The sequence below is a fragment of the Erythrolamprus reginae genome, chromosome 2, assembly GCF_031021105.1.
Source record: "Erythrolamprus reginae isolate rEryReg1 chromosome 2, rEryReg1.hap1, whole genome shotgun sequence".
Classification (NCBI taxonomy): Eukaryota; Metazoa; Chordata; class Lepidosauria; order Squamata; family Dipsadidae; genus Erythrolamprus; species Erythrolamprus reginae.
Window position 1 is genome coordinate 19,294,918 of NC_091951.1, and position 13,955 is coordinate 19,308,872.

The following is a 13,955-nucleotide window of genomic DNA, read 5'->3' on the forward strand; positions in this document are numbered from 1 at the left end:
TGGTCTCACTACCATTTGATAACAGTTCTTTCATACCCAGTGGATGATGGCGAAATATCATTTCTTATATTGTCTTTCCCTAGTTTCATGACAATTTCAAATACAGTGATACCTCATCTTACAAACGCCTAATCATACAAACTTTTCGAGATACAAACCCGGGATTTAAGATTTTTTTTGCCTCTTCTTACAAACTATTTTCACCTTACAAACGCACTGCCATCACTGGGATGCCCCACCTCCGGACTTCTGTTGCCAGCAAAGCACCTGTTTTTGTGCTGCTGGGATTCCTCTGAGGCTCCCCTCCATGGGAAACCCCACCTCTGGACTTCTGTGTTTTTGTGATGCTGCAGGGAAATCCCAGCAGGGGAATCCCAGCAGTGCAAAAACGGGCGCTTCGCTGGCAACGGAAGTCCAGAGGTGGGGTTTTCCAGTGAGGGGAGCCTCAGTGAAATCACAGCATCACAAAAACACAGAGGTCTGGAGGTGGGGTTTCGAGGACTTTGGTGTTTTTGCGATGCTGCGATTTCACTGATGCTCCCTTCGCTGGGAAAAATGGGTGCTTCGGCTGGCTAAAGGGGTGAATTTTGGGCTTGCACACATTAATCGCTTTTCCATTGATTCCTATGGGAAATATTGTTTCGTCTTACAAACTTTTCACCTTAAGAACCTCATCCCAGAACCAATTAAGTTTGTAAGACAAGGTATCACTGTATTAATTTATTTATTTATTTTACACTTTGATGGTTATCTTTTCCCCCCACACAAGGTCAGCTGTGCTTTTGAAGCTGATTAGCAACTACAAGGAGCCAAGCCTGAGCAAAGCAAGCACGCATTGGCACACACTGACAACCACCGAACTAATATGCTGAAGCTGAACAGGCGAAGGATGCTGGTAGGATGAGGTGGAATTTCCCCCCTTGATTTCCTCCCCCAAAACCAAGGTGCATCTTATCCTCTGATGCACCTTGTACTCCGAAAAATACGGTAACCTTGTCAAAACAAGCAGGCAAACTCAATAATAACTGCAATAAGTAAATAATGTTATGAGTCTGAGAAACTATTTCATGATCAGATACTGACTTTTATCATTAAATGTCCCTTAGTATTTAGATCTGGTCTCAGGATGATAATGTAGCACTTGGGGAAGAAAATGCAGCCCAGCAGGCCACCACCAGAAGCCAAGATGGAGAAAACCTGCACAGCCACCATGTATTTCCCTTTGATGCTCAAGTAGGTGGGCAGGAAGGAGATCCAGACGCTGCAGAAGACCAGCATGCTGAAGGTGATCAGTTTGGCTTCATTGAATTCCCCAGGCAGGTTCCTGGCCAGGAAAGCCACTGTGAAGCAAATGGCAGCAAGGAAACCCATGTAGCTCAGAACAACATAAAACATGGTAACAGAGCCTTCATTGCACTGAAGAATGATCTCTCCAGGCTGGGAATGCATGTCAGAGTCAGGAAATGGAGGAGAAACTCCCAGCCAGATTGCACAAATTACAATTTTTCCAGCAGAACCAGAAAGGATGATGGAGTTGGCCAAGCTCTTCCCTAACCATCTCCTCACTCTGTCCCCTGGTTTTGTGGCCAGGAAGGCCAGCACTACCATGATTGTTTTGGCTAACACACAAGACACAGCTACTGAAAAGATGATGCTGAACATTGTTTGTCGGAGAAGGCAGGTGACTTTCCTTGGTTGGCCAATGAAGAAAAAGGAGGACAGGAAGCAGAGCAAGAGGGAAACCAGGAGGATGTAAGACAGGTCACGGTTGTTAGCTTTGACAATAGGGGTTTCTAGGTATTTAAGGAATATCACTAAAACAAGACCTGTTGTTAGAAACAAGAATACAGCAAAGGAGACCAGGATGATGCCCAGATGTTCTTTATAGGACAGGAAGGTTATTCTTTTGGGAATACATTGGATTCTGTCATCAGTTGGATATTTATCATCTGGGCACTTGGTGCATTTTTCAGTATCTGAGAAAACAGTAAGTAATATTATTTTTATAGTCTCTCCTTTCACATTCAAGAAAGACTTTCTTTAGATGACAGCTGATAGTGAAAGACAAGAAAACCATAGTAATTTGTAAACTGAAGTATAGATATAGATATAAAAAGATATATATATTTTTCTGGTTGCCCATCTTTAACCAGTAGACAGATTACAGTTAAATTTTTAAAAAGACACAATACATATGACTACTTTGTTGAAATCAATTTATCACAATGCCTGGAAGAACAACCTCCAGATGATTGGGGGAGGGCTGTTGGGTTTCAATGGGCAGGGTGTTCAATAGGGCAGGAGATGAAAGAAAAAAGGCAGTCCTTTGAGGTTCCACACCGTGGCATTGTTTTAGGGAACAGACCTACATACCTGTATATTGTATGCATGTACTGTAGGTCTGACTATACTGTCTTTAAAAGAGTGGCCTTTATTGTCCAAATGCAGATGGATTGCTGAATCTTGTCCCGATAGGTTTGTTCTTCTATGTTGTGCCATGCATTTGTGAAATGATTGTTTTTTTCCTACAAAGTACAGGTCTGCACATGTCTCACTGCATTGTACTGCATATATACCACATTGCTCAATTTATTTATTTATTTACTTGTTTTTTTATCAAGTCCAACTCTCTGCTCAAGCAGGAAATCCTACACCTCCCTAGCCAGATAGCAATCCAATCTCCTCTTTAAAATGTCCAGATTTGGGCCTTTCACAACCTCCGCTGGCAAGCCATTCCACTAGTTCATTGCTCTGACCATCAGGAAGTTCTTCCTTATTTCCTGGTTGAATCTCTCCTTGGTGAGCTTCCATCTGTTTATTTATTTATTTTATTTATTATTTGGATTTGTATGTCGCCCCTCTCCGAAGACTCGGGGCGGCTCACAACAAGTGAAACAAATCATAAATAATGCAATTAATTACAATATTTAGAAATTTAAAAAACCCCATAAACTAACAGACACACACACAAGCATACCATGTATAAATTAAAAATGCCCAGGGGGAGATGTTTCAATTCCCCCATGCCTGATGGCAAAGGTGGGTTTTAAGGAGTTTACGGAAGGCAAGGAGAGTAGGGGCAGTTCTAATCTCCGGGGGGAGTTGGTTCCAGAGAGCCGGTGCCGCCACAGAGAAGGCTCTTCCCCTGGGGCCTGCCAACCGACATTGTTTAGTTGATGGGACCCGGAGAAGGCCCACTCTGTGGGACCTAATTGGTCGCTGGGATTCGTGCGGCAGGAGGCGGTCTTGGAGATATTCTGGTCCAATGCCATGAAGGGCTTTAAAGGTCATAACCAACACTTTGAATTGTGACTGGAAATTGATCGGCAGCCAATGCAGACTGCGGAGTGATGGTGAAACATGGGCATACCTAGGTAAGCCCATGACTGCTCTCGCAGCTGCATTTTGCACGATCTGAAGTTTCCGAACACTTTTCAAAGGTAGCCCCAAGTAGAGAGCATTACAGTAGTCAAACCTCGAGGTGATGAGGGCATGAGTGACTGTGAGCAATGAGTCCCGGTCCAGATAGGGCCGCAACTGGTGCACCAGGCGAACCTGGGCAAACGCCCCCCTCGCCACAGCTGAGAGATGGTTTTCTAATGTGAGCTGTGGATCGAGGAGGACGCCCAGTTTGCGGACCCTCTCTGAGGGGGTCAATAATCCCCCCCCCAGAGTAATGGACGGACATGTGGGATTGTCCTTGGGAGGCAAAACCCACAGCCACTCAGTCTTATCCGGGTTGAGTTTGAGTCTGTTGACACCCATCCAGGCCCCAACAGCCTCCAGGCACCGGCACATCACTTCCACCGCTTCGTTGACTGGGCATGGGGTGGAGATGTAAAGCTGGGTATCATCAGCATATTGATGATACCTCACCCCATGTCCTTGGATGATCTCACCCAGCGGTTTCATGTAGATGTTGAATAGTAGGGGGGAGAGGACCGACCCCTGAGGCACCCCACAAGGGAGAGACCTCGGAGCCGACCTCTGACCCCCCACTAACACCGACTGCGGCCGGCCAGAGAGGTAGGATGAGAACCACTGAAGAACAGTGCCTCCCACCACTAACCCCTCCAGCCAGTGCAGAAGGATACCATGGTCGATGGTATCGAAAGCCGCTGAGAGGTCGAGGAGCACCAGGACAGAGGATAAACCCCTGTCCCGGGCCCGCCAGAGATCATCTATCAACGCGACCAAAGCGGTTTCCGTGCTGTAACCGGGCCTGAAACCCGACTGCTGGGGACCTAGATAATCGGCTTCTTCCAAGGACCGCTGGAGCTGGAGTGCCACCACCTTCTCAACAACCTTCCCCATAAAGGGAAGGTTGGAGACTGGACGATAGTTATTAAGTACGGCTGGGTCCAGGGAAGGCTTCTTGAGGAGGGGGCGCACGAGTGCTTCTTTATAGAGTGTTGGAAAAACTCCCCTCCCCAAGGAAGCGTTGGTAATCTCCTGGGCCCAGCTCCGTGTCACCTCCCTGCTGGCCGAGACCAACCAGGAGGGACACGGATCCAGTAAGCAGGTGGCGGAACTCACAGTTCCAAGGATCTACTACTCTTTCAGCAAAATAATATTTTCTCATGTTGCTTTTGATCTTTCCCCCAACTAACTTCAGATTGTGTTCCCTTGTTCTTGTGTTCACTTTCCTATTAAAAACACTTCCCTCCTGGACCTTATTTAATCCTTTTACATATTTAAATGTTTCAATCATGTTCCCCCTTTTCCTTCTGTCCTCCAGACTATACAGATTGAGTTCATTAAGTCTTTCCTGATACGTTTCATACTTAAGACCTTCCACCATTCTTGTAGCCTGTCTTTGGACCCGTTCAATTTTGTCAATATCTTTTTGTAGGTGAAGTCTCCAGAACTGAACACAGTATTCCAAATGTTGTCTCAGCAGCACTCTATATAGCGGGATCATAATCTCCCTCTTCCTGCTTGTTATACCTCTAGCTATGCACCCGGGCCTATACAATTTATGTATGGTATGTTTGTATGTATGTCTGATTAATAATGGGGTTTTTAAAATGTTTTTAAATTATTAGATTTGTTATGAATTGTTCTATTGCTGTTGTGAGCCGAGAGGGGTGGCATATAAATCTAATAAATAAACAAACAAACAAACAAATCTTTCACAATCACTGCTGCTAAATGATACTCCTCCCAGTCTGTATGCTGTCTAGGTTTTTTTTAAATCTAGATGAAGGACTTTACTTTTCTTGATGTTGGACATCATTTTGTTAGTTTGGGCCCACAGTGTTAATCTATGTCCTTCTGTATTTTGAGCCTATCTTCTAGGGTGTTGGCTACCCCCACCACCTTTGTATCCTCTGCAAATTTGATTAGTTCCCCCTATATTCCATCATCTAGGTCATTTGTGTCTGGGTATTTTATCCTTGGAGTAGACAAGCTTCTTGGGAACCCTGAAGCCTCCAACATGACCACTTCTGGGTCTAAGGTGCACTACTAGCTCTTCTGGTTTAGTGTAGTTTTTGATTTAAAGTTTAGATGTATATTTTTGGATTTAATCCATGGGTGAAATCCAGCAGATTCTGACATGTCCTGAAGAACTGGTAGCAGAAATTTTGAGTAGCTTGGAAAATTGGAAAATTGGGGTGGAAATGGAGAATTTGCAATATTTTCCGCTTGCCATGGCCACCATCCATGCCCACAGAAGCAGTAGTAAAAAAAAAAAATGGATTTCACCACTGGTTTAAAGTGTGTGTATATATTGTGTTGATTGAAAATCGTCCAGAGCTCTTCAGATATTTCTGCAACCTATGGATTGATAATGTTGCTTTCTTTGTTGCTCTCTTCCTTACATGTTATGGAGGAGCTCCTGCTGGGTCTTTTTTGGATTTGATGAAGGGCCAGTTCAGATAGCCACATGTTCTGAAGGTCTCCTTGATGTGTCTTAGGGTTTTTTTCCCTCTCTTTGCTTGTAGGGAAACTTTAATCCCGGTGCTGTTCTAATAATTCCTATTCTGTGCTTCAGTGGGTAGTGAGAATCAAAATGTAAATACTGATCACTGTATGTGGGTTTTCTGTAAATTTCAATATTGAGTCTTTTGTTTTTTCTTGTTCATTCAGCCCTAAAACTCTGGTCCTCCCAAATAAATCTTTTTGTTATGTGGCTCTATGGTTTTAATAAATATTGAGTGAGTGAGTGATTGAGTAAGTGAGTGAGTGACTGACTGATTGACTGATTCTTCAAGATTTTATTCCTTGTTAGTTATTCCTTATTTATGGAATAAATTGAATATATTCAAAATAGAAATGAAGAATAAAATAGTCAAGTTCACATATGACTTTTAACATGCACTTTGATTTAGTTGAAGTTCGGGTTGAATCGCCTTTTCCTCTGGTATCACTCACCTTCCTGTGTTGAGATGGTCCCCTCTGGACAAGCAATACAATCATAGCAGCAGATTGGTTCTTCCTTCCGACCCTGTTTTACAAATCCAGGGTGACAATTGTCCACACATTTGGATTGAGGCAGAGACTTAGCAGAAAAACAAATTTGTATTCATTAAGTTTATTAAAATTAAAAAACCTGTGCATACGAAAGAAACGTCTGAGCAATAGATCATGAAAAGGTTTCTTCTGAACAACATAAAGTATTTCAAAGCTACTCCCCTTTGAAAATACTCCAAATACTTGTTCCAGTTAAGATACATTTTCAATACAGCTGCCACGCTGGTGAAATAAGACTATGTATGTATGTATGTATGTATGTATGTATGAATGTACATACATACCTACGTACATATGCATGTATGTATTTATTGGACTTACTGCCTAGTTTCAAGAATTATAGTGAGGTGAAATCATGACAACATTGTCACGGATTGTAAAAGTCCGTTTGAACTTTACAATCCATGACATGGTAGCAGGAGGATGGCTCTTAATTAATTAAGCTTGACCACCTCCAAATGAGCACGGTGATCGTCTCGTCGCTAAACAAGGACTGGAAAGAAGCTATTACAAAATGCAATAGCATACCCCTAGCTCAACGCACCACATCCAGAGTTTGCCAAATCTTAACAGAAGAAGAAGTCATTATGGAACCCAGACTTAAATCCAGAACAGCTACTTCTAGAGCTCCAGTGACTCGCAGTTACCAACAAAGAGGTAACCAACCCAGAAGAACAGATTTTCAATGCACTCAATCTGCTGATTCTCAACGCTCTCAATATCCTGCCCCGCCCAGAGGAACACATCCCAGAGGCAGCAGACGCAGAAGCTCCAGCAACTACAGACCGGCTCAACGAGGTTCAAGAGGAGAGAGATGATGAATCATTGCCAGAACAAACAATGGAACAAGCTGCCGCCCCCCTCACGGGGGAAATTCCTGCTTAAAAAGGGTATGCAAGGCTTCTTTTGCTGCAGCACATGGGACATGAATTTGATCCCTGTGTGGGAAAAGAATATTTCTGAGACCCAGTTAGGTTTTCAAGACAAGGTCCTTTCTATTGAAGAATTACACTTTTGTTGTTAGTCGCTACTTTTGTGCAACTCTTTGAGTCCCCAAGAATCATAGCACTCCAAAAACCTCTACCCTCCACTCTCTCCCAAAATTAGAATTACAATTAGATGACATGGAACGACAGACCCATATTTATTTATGACTTAAATTTGGAGAATTCTTTGTTTCAATGGAAGACTCGATGTAAATGACAATCAAGATAAGCAATTGCATTCAAGGGCTTTTAGGATGGCTTAGAAGACAGAAAGCAAATCTAAGTAGCAATTTATTATGAACTGACCCTCATTATTTCAATCGTCAAAAAGGACTTTTGGGATGAGGGCCAAAGGCAACATTCAATCTTTCATTTTTCTAGTTTAAGGCATTACCTCATATCGGACAAGTCATTGTGGTTCCATTTTGACTGAACACCTTGGATCACCTTCCTTTCAGCAGGAGGCCTATCCCAGTGGTGAAACTCTGGCCAGATACAAGCACTTTAAAAATATCCGAGCCTGCTCTTTTAGGGGTCACTAACACCAACTATAGAGACGGAAAGGTTTTCAGTATTTTCAATCACCTTGTTAAGCACCTTTAGCTGTAAAAGAGCATCCTGATTGATAATAAGCTTTTGTCTTTCAAGACTCCCCATTTGCTCTTTGATGGGATCTTTCTTGGGGAAAAGTAACCAACTTATGATATTCAGATCTGCTGCTACATTTCCACTTTGGTCCAAGTATATTTTCTCCCAGGAAAAATTGTAAAATTCATTCTTCTCCAGAAAGGGATGGAACTAGAATCGAAACATCCAAGAATTTTGAAAGCAACTTAAAACATCCTAAAAGGAGGAGCAACTTTAAAGCTCAACCAGTGTACAAGAGATGTTCAGTACCCCCTTTCACTATTTGCCTAAATAGCAATAGCACTTAGACTTATATAGATACCACTTCACAGTGCTTTTACAGCTCTCTCTACATATTTTATAGACTCAGCTTATTACCCCCAACAATCTAGTCTCCCATTTTACCAACCCTGGAAAGATGAAAGGCTGCGTAAACCTTGCACTGGTCAGGATCAAACTCTTGGCAATGAGCACTGAGTTAGACCAGTGTTTTTCAACCAGTGTGCTGTGGCACACTAGTGTGCCATGAGACATGGTCAGGTGTGTCGTGGGGAAATTAAACATGGCTCCCCAAACTACAGCCTGGATGCTGGATACGGCTTGTAGAGGCCATTTATCCGGCCCGCCGCCAGCCGCCTCCATCTGAACATAAACATTCCCCTCACAATCCCTCCAGCTATCTGCATTCTGGCCAACAAAGCAGTGTTTTTCAACCAGTGTGCCGTGGCATGCTAGTGTGCCATGGGACATGGTCAGATGTGCCATGAGGAAATTAAACACGGGTCCCCAAACTATGGCCCGCATGCTGCATACCGCTCGCGAAGGCCATTTATGCAGCCTGCTGCCAGCCGCCTCTATCCGAACATAAACATTCCCCTCACAATCCCTCTAGCTGTCAGTGACAGGAAGAGTGGAGGCACAGGGAACGCTCACTGACCAATCACCTTCTAGTATTCATCCCGGCCACTAGCGATGAACCAATAGCAGGCCGCCTCTCATAAAGCTAAAATTTGCTGATCTTCCTTTGGACAGTTTTTAGTTATCTCTTGCCAAGGAGTTCCCCATTCTGGCTAACAAAGCTATTTTGACATTAATAATAATAAGATTTGTATGCCGTCCCTCTCCACAGACATTGCTCCCATTTTTAACCATATTAGCTGAGCTTCTCAAAGTTGAGTGCGATAAAAACTAAAAACAGAGAGAGACTGAGCACTGTTGTGTGTCTTTCTACCAGAATATCCCTTTTGTGTTCATCGAAACAGGCCCAGGCTTCACACTAAGTGAGTATAAATACATTTAGAAACTATATTATCAACTATATGTATAATATGTACTGTGTTAGAGTGTCATTTTGTGTCATTTTGGTTGGTGGTGTGCCCCAGGATTTTGTAAATGTAAAAAATGTGCTGAAGCTCAAAAAAGGTTGAAAATCACTGAGTTAGACAGCAATACTTAAATTGTAACCACTGCGCCACCACTGCTAAATGCAAAGACTGAGCAGCCATCAGTCTGAAAAATTTTAATTTGATCCCTGCAGTGAGGAGGGGTAGGCTAAATTCACAGGTTTAGCTGAAATTTATGAATATAAAATTCTATCATGCTAATTACAAACCCATAAGCATGGGAATATATTTAAAATGTATACATTTTAAATAATTTTATAATAGTAGTGTTTAATATCCATATATAATTGTTGCAGTGAGGTGCTGCAAAATCCCTGAGGGGAACGATGTCTTCAGAGGGATTTAGAGCACCCCCAGCCAGGCGGGTCACTCACGAACGCCAATCCTAGAAAGAAGACTTGGACCCATTTCTCTCTGGGTGAAGTGACACAGTGTTGAGCTGTGCGTTTCCTTTTATTGGGAGCATATGCAAATGGGAATGATTGCACGTACATGTCAACTGATATGCAAACATCTAATACAACTTTCAAGTCCTTCCTATCACCATATGTCACGTAACCAATTTCCTTGAATAGTTTCCTTTGAGCAAATGTTTCTCACAACTCATTTCCTTGAGCAAATGTCCTTTCAAGTAATGTCCTTTCATGTAGCTAATTTCCTTGAGCCATTTGTCTTTATCACGGCCAATCTTCTGTTTACCATGAGCAATGCCTTTTGTCTTCAAGCCATGTATATTGCATCCTTTGACCACGTAGCCTTTCATCATTGAGTGATGCATTCTTGTTATCAGGGAGATGTTGTTGAACCGTTTTATGGTCAGTTATTTCCTTTAGCAGATTTCACCAGAAGTGCAGACTAAACTATGTGAGTTACGTGTAGTCCTGTCCTGGCTATAATGGAATCAAAAGTGAACAAGGCATATTTATGCTAGATGTACAGATATAATATTATCCTATCCTAACATAGAAACATAGAAACATAGAAGTCTGACGGCAGAAAAAGACCTCATGGTCCATCTAGTCTGCCCTTATACTATTTTCTGTATTTTACCTTAGGATGGATATATGTTTATCCCAGGCATGTTTAAATTCAGTTACTGTGGATTTATCTACCACGTCTGCTGGAAGTTTGTTCCAAGGATCTACTACTCTTTCAGTAAAATAATATTTTCTCATGTTGCTTTTGATCTTTCCCCCAACTAACTTCAGATTGTGTCCCCTTGTTCTTGTGTTCACTTTCCTATTAAAAACACTTCCCTCCTGAACCTTATTTAACCCTTTAATATATTTAAATGTTTCGATCATGTCCCCCCTTTTCCTTCTGTCCTCCAGACTATACAGATTGAGTTCATTAAGTCTTTCCTGATACGTTTTATGCTTAAGACCTTCCACCATTCTTGTAGCCCGTCTTTGGACCTGTTCAATTTTGTCAATATCTTTTTGTAGGTGAGGTCTCCAGAACTGAACACAGTATTCCAAATGTGGTCTCACCAGCATTCTATATAGCGGGATCATAATCTCCCTCTTCCTGCTTGTTATACCTCTAGCTATGCAGCCAAGCATCCTACTTGCTTTCCCTACCGCCTGACTGCACTGTTCACCCATTTGAGACTGTCAGAAATCATTACCCCTAAATCCTTTTCTTTTGAAGTATTTGCTAACACAGAACTGCCAATACAATACTCAGACTGAGGATTCCTTTTCCCCAAGTGCATTATTTTACATTTGGAAACATTAAACTGCAGTTTCCATTGCTTTGACCATTTATCTAGTAAAGCTAAATCATTTACCATATTACAGACCCCTCCAGGAATATCAACCCTATTGCACACTTTAGAGTCATCGGCAAATAGGCAAACTTTCCCTACCAAACCTTCCCCTATGTCACTCACAAACATATTAAAAAGAATAGGACCCAGAACAGACCCTTGTGGCACACCGCTTGTAACCTGACTCTGCTCAGAATACTCGCCATTAACAATAACTCTCTGATGTCTATGCTTCAGCCAGCTGCAAATCCATTGAACTATCCAGGGATTAAGTCCAATCTTCACTAATTTATCTATCAGCTCTTTATGTGGAACCATATCAAAGGCTTTGCTGAAGTCCAGGTAGGCAATATCCACGGCACCACCTTCATCCAACACCTTTGTGACATAGTCAAAGAAATCAATGAGATTAGTCTGACATGATTTGCCTTCAGTAAAGCCATGCTGATTTGGGTCCAATAAGTTATTGTTTTTTAGGTGCTGATTTATCCTCTTTTTGAGTAGAGTCTCCATCATTTTAACTACAACTGATGTCAAGCTAACTGGCCTGTAGTTACCAGCTTCTTCTCTACTGCCCTTCTTGTGAATAGGCACAACACTGGCCATTCTCCAATCCTCAGGAACTTCTCCTGTTAACAAGGATTGGTTAAACAAATCAGTCAGGGGGGTAGTAATGACAGATCTGAGTTCTTTAAGAACTCTGGGGTGGATGCCATCTGGACCCATTGCCTTATTTATCTTTAATCGTTCAAGTTCTTCTAAGACATCGGCTTCTAAGATCACTGGAGCTGAATCCGTACAGCTGGAATCCGTACATATATGCTACATTGGTATGCTACATCGCAGTGCCTGCTCTTTGGCACATAATCATGTGAACTAAATCTGGCCTCAGCTTGGCCAAAGCTGTTGGTGTTTCAAAGAATAATTTGAAATGGTTCCCTTACATAGACATTTGATTTTTTTTTTCTAAATAGAAACAAAGTTTAATGGATCCTTGTCAGGACCTCATACCTGCCATGGCTCTAGCCTTAAAGCCCCCAATCTCTCTTTCTTCTCCATTTTTCTCCTCCTAGATAATGAGGAATATGCAACGTTCAAGGCATGGGCCAGAGTCTTAACAACACTATAAACACGGTGGTCATTCTTTATCAGAATTCTGTTCTTTTTCTCTTGCATGTCCAGTGGTGCTATCTGGGTGCATCGTCTCCGGCCCTTGACAGAAAAGACATGCTTTGAAAAAGAACAGCGATAAGACTGGTCTTCAAATTTGGAATCACTAAAAAGATTGGGTTGAAAGGCATCATCATCTGTCCATTTCCTTTCCTGAAAAGAAAAGACCCAAAAACTATGCATATATTTGTGAAGTGTATGCCTTGTCATTGTCAGTTTCTCAACTGTTGTGGTGATCCAGACTTTCCCTTCAATGGGTCCTGGCAAACCTTCAATTGTTAAATGGATGTGGCGAACACTATCCATAAGGGAAAATAATTCTATGAAGTGAACAAAGACATTGACTTTTCTCCACCTAGAGATGGCATTTTTCAGATGTTCAGTAGCTCTAGCCATTGAGAATTGTTCTGAGATAACAACGCAAATTCCATTTCTGACAAGCATAGGGGTGAAAGTTCTCATGAAATTCTCTCCATCCTCTGAGTCTGTTGAAAAGAGACCAATCAAAGTCCATCTGAAATAGAGGAGGATATATACCATTCCTGAGTATTGGAATCCATTTTGAGGGAGCAGCTGATGGAAAAAAGGAATTTGACTTTTATCACTCAGAGCATCTGAAACAATTCTAAAACTCATCTGAAGAAACAATAAAGAATATTGTATTATATTTAGATCAGATGAAGTCCAAATATAAGCTTTTAACAGTGTGGTTCTCAAAAACATATTATAATAGTTTATATTTCTTAACCCTTAAACCATATCTAGATAAAGAATACAAAATGCAAAATATTAGCAAGTTTTATTATAAGCATTTGTCTAATCTGGGATCTAACAACAACAACCTGCTCACTTTACCAGATGGAGAAACACATAAACAAACCTGTGGCACTTTGTAGGTGCCTACTAATGTTGACATTTGAATGGAGATGTCATCAGGAGATCCATCAAGAACAGCTATCAGGTTGTCCCTCTTGCCACAGCTGTAATTGGGAACATTGGCTTCTCCAATTGAGAGCATGTCCAGCAAGGCATCTGAAGTCCCAAGCGTGTTCAAATAATTGTCATGGATGTTGTAACCAAGTGTGAGATTGTACAAAAGCTGAGAATTCTTGTTAACTTGTTGAATGGCAAAAATGAAGTATAGGACTGTTTCTGGATAATTAGATGAACTACTGTAAAAAATGTTCACATTAACATAATCTCTAACAATAACATGATCTTTTCATTTATTTCTCTTTCTCTCCACAAGCCCATTCAAAACAAGAAGCAAATTAGAGTCACCCATCACCATTTCATTGTTATGAGTGTTGAGAAGGAAGGATGGAGATTTAATATTTAAAATATATAATTATTTGTGATCGTGCTCATTTTTAATTTGTACAATGATCAAGATTCAAAATCATTCTATCATTAATTATTCAATCATCAGCAAAGAGATCTTATAAATGGTCCAGAAAAACAATTCCAGAAAGAAATCATTCTCTATTGCTACTAAGATCAGGAATCAAATATTAATCAATAGTTATA

The 13,955-nt window shown here is 41.5% G+C and overlaps 2 protein-coding genes across 2 annotated transcripts; both read right to left on the reverse strand.

Moving 5' to 3' along the window:
* Positions 1–1,071: 1,071 nt before the first annotated feature.
* Positions 1,072–8,729, reverse strand: LOC139163203 (vomeronasal type-2 receptor 26-like). The gene is made up of 3 exons (XM_070744163.1): positions 8,493–8,729; positions 6,376–6,502; positions 1,072–1,976 (listed from the first exon to the last, which is right to left on the reverse strand). The coding sequence occupies exons 1-3, from the start codon at positions 8,727–8,729 to the stop codon at positions 1,072–1,074; spliced, it is 1,269 nt and encodes a 422-aa protein (XP_070600264.1).
* A 3,534-nt stretch (positions 8,730–12,263) lies between these two features.
* LOC139163204 (vomeronasal type-2 receptor 26-like) lies at positions 12,264–13,446 on the reverse strand. The gene is made up of 2 exons (XM_070744164.1): positions 13,309–13,446; positions 12,264–13,064 (listed from the first exon to the last, which is right to left on the reverse strand). Exons 1-2 carry the CDS (start codon positions 13,444–13,446, stop codon positions 12,264–12,266), a joined length of 939 nt encoding a protein of 312 aa, XP_070600265.1.
* Positions 13,447–13,955: the final 509 nt, after the last annotated feature.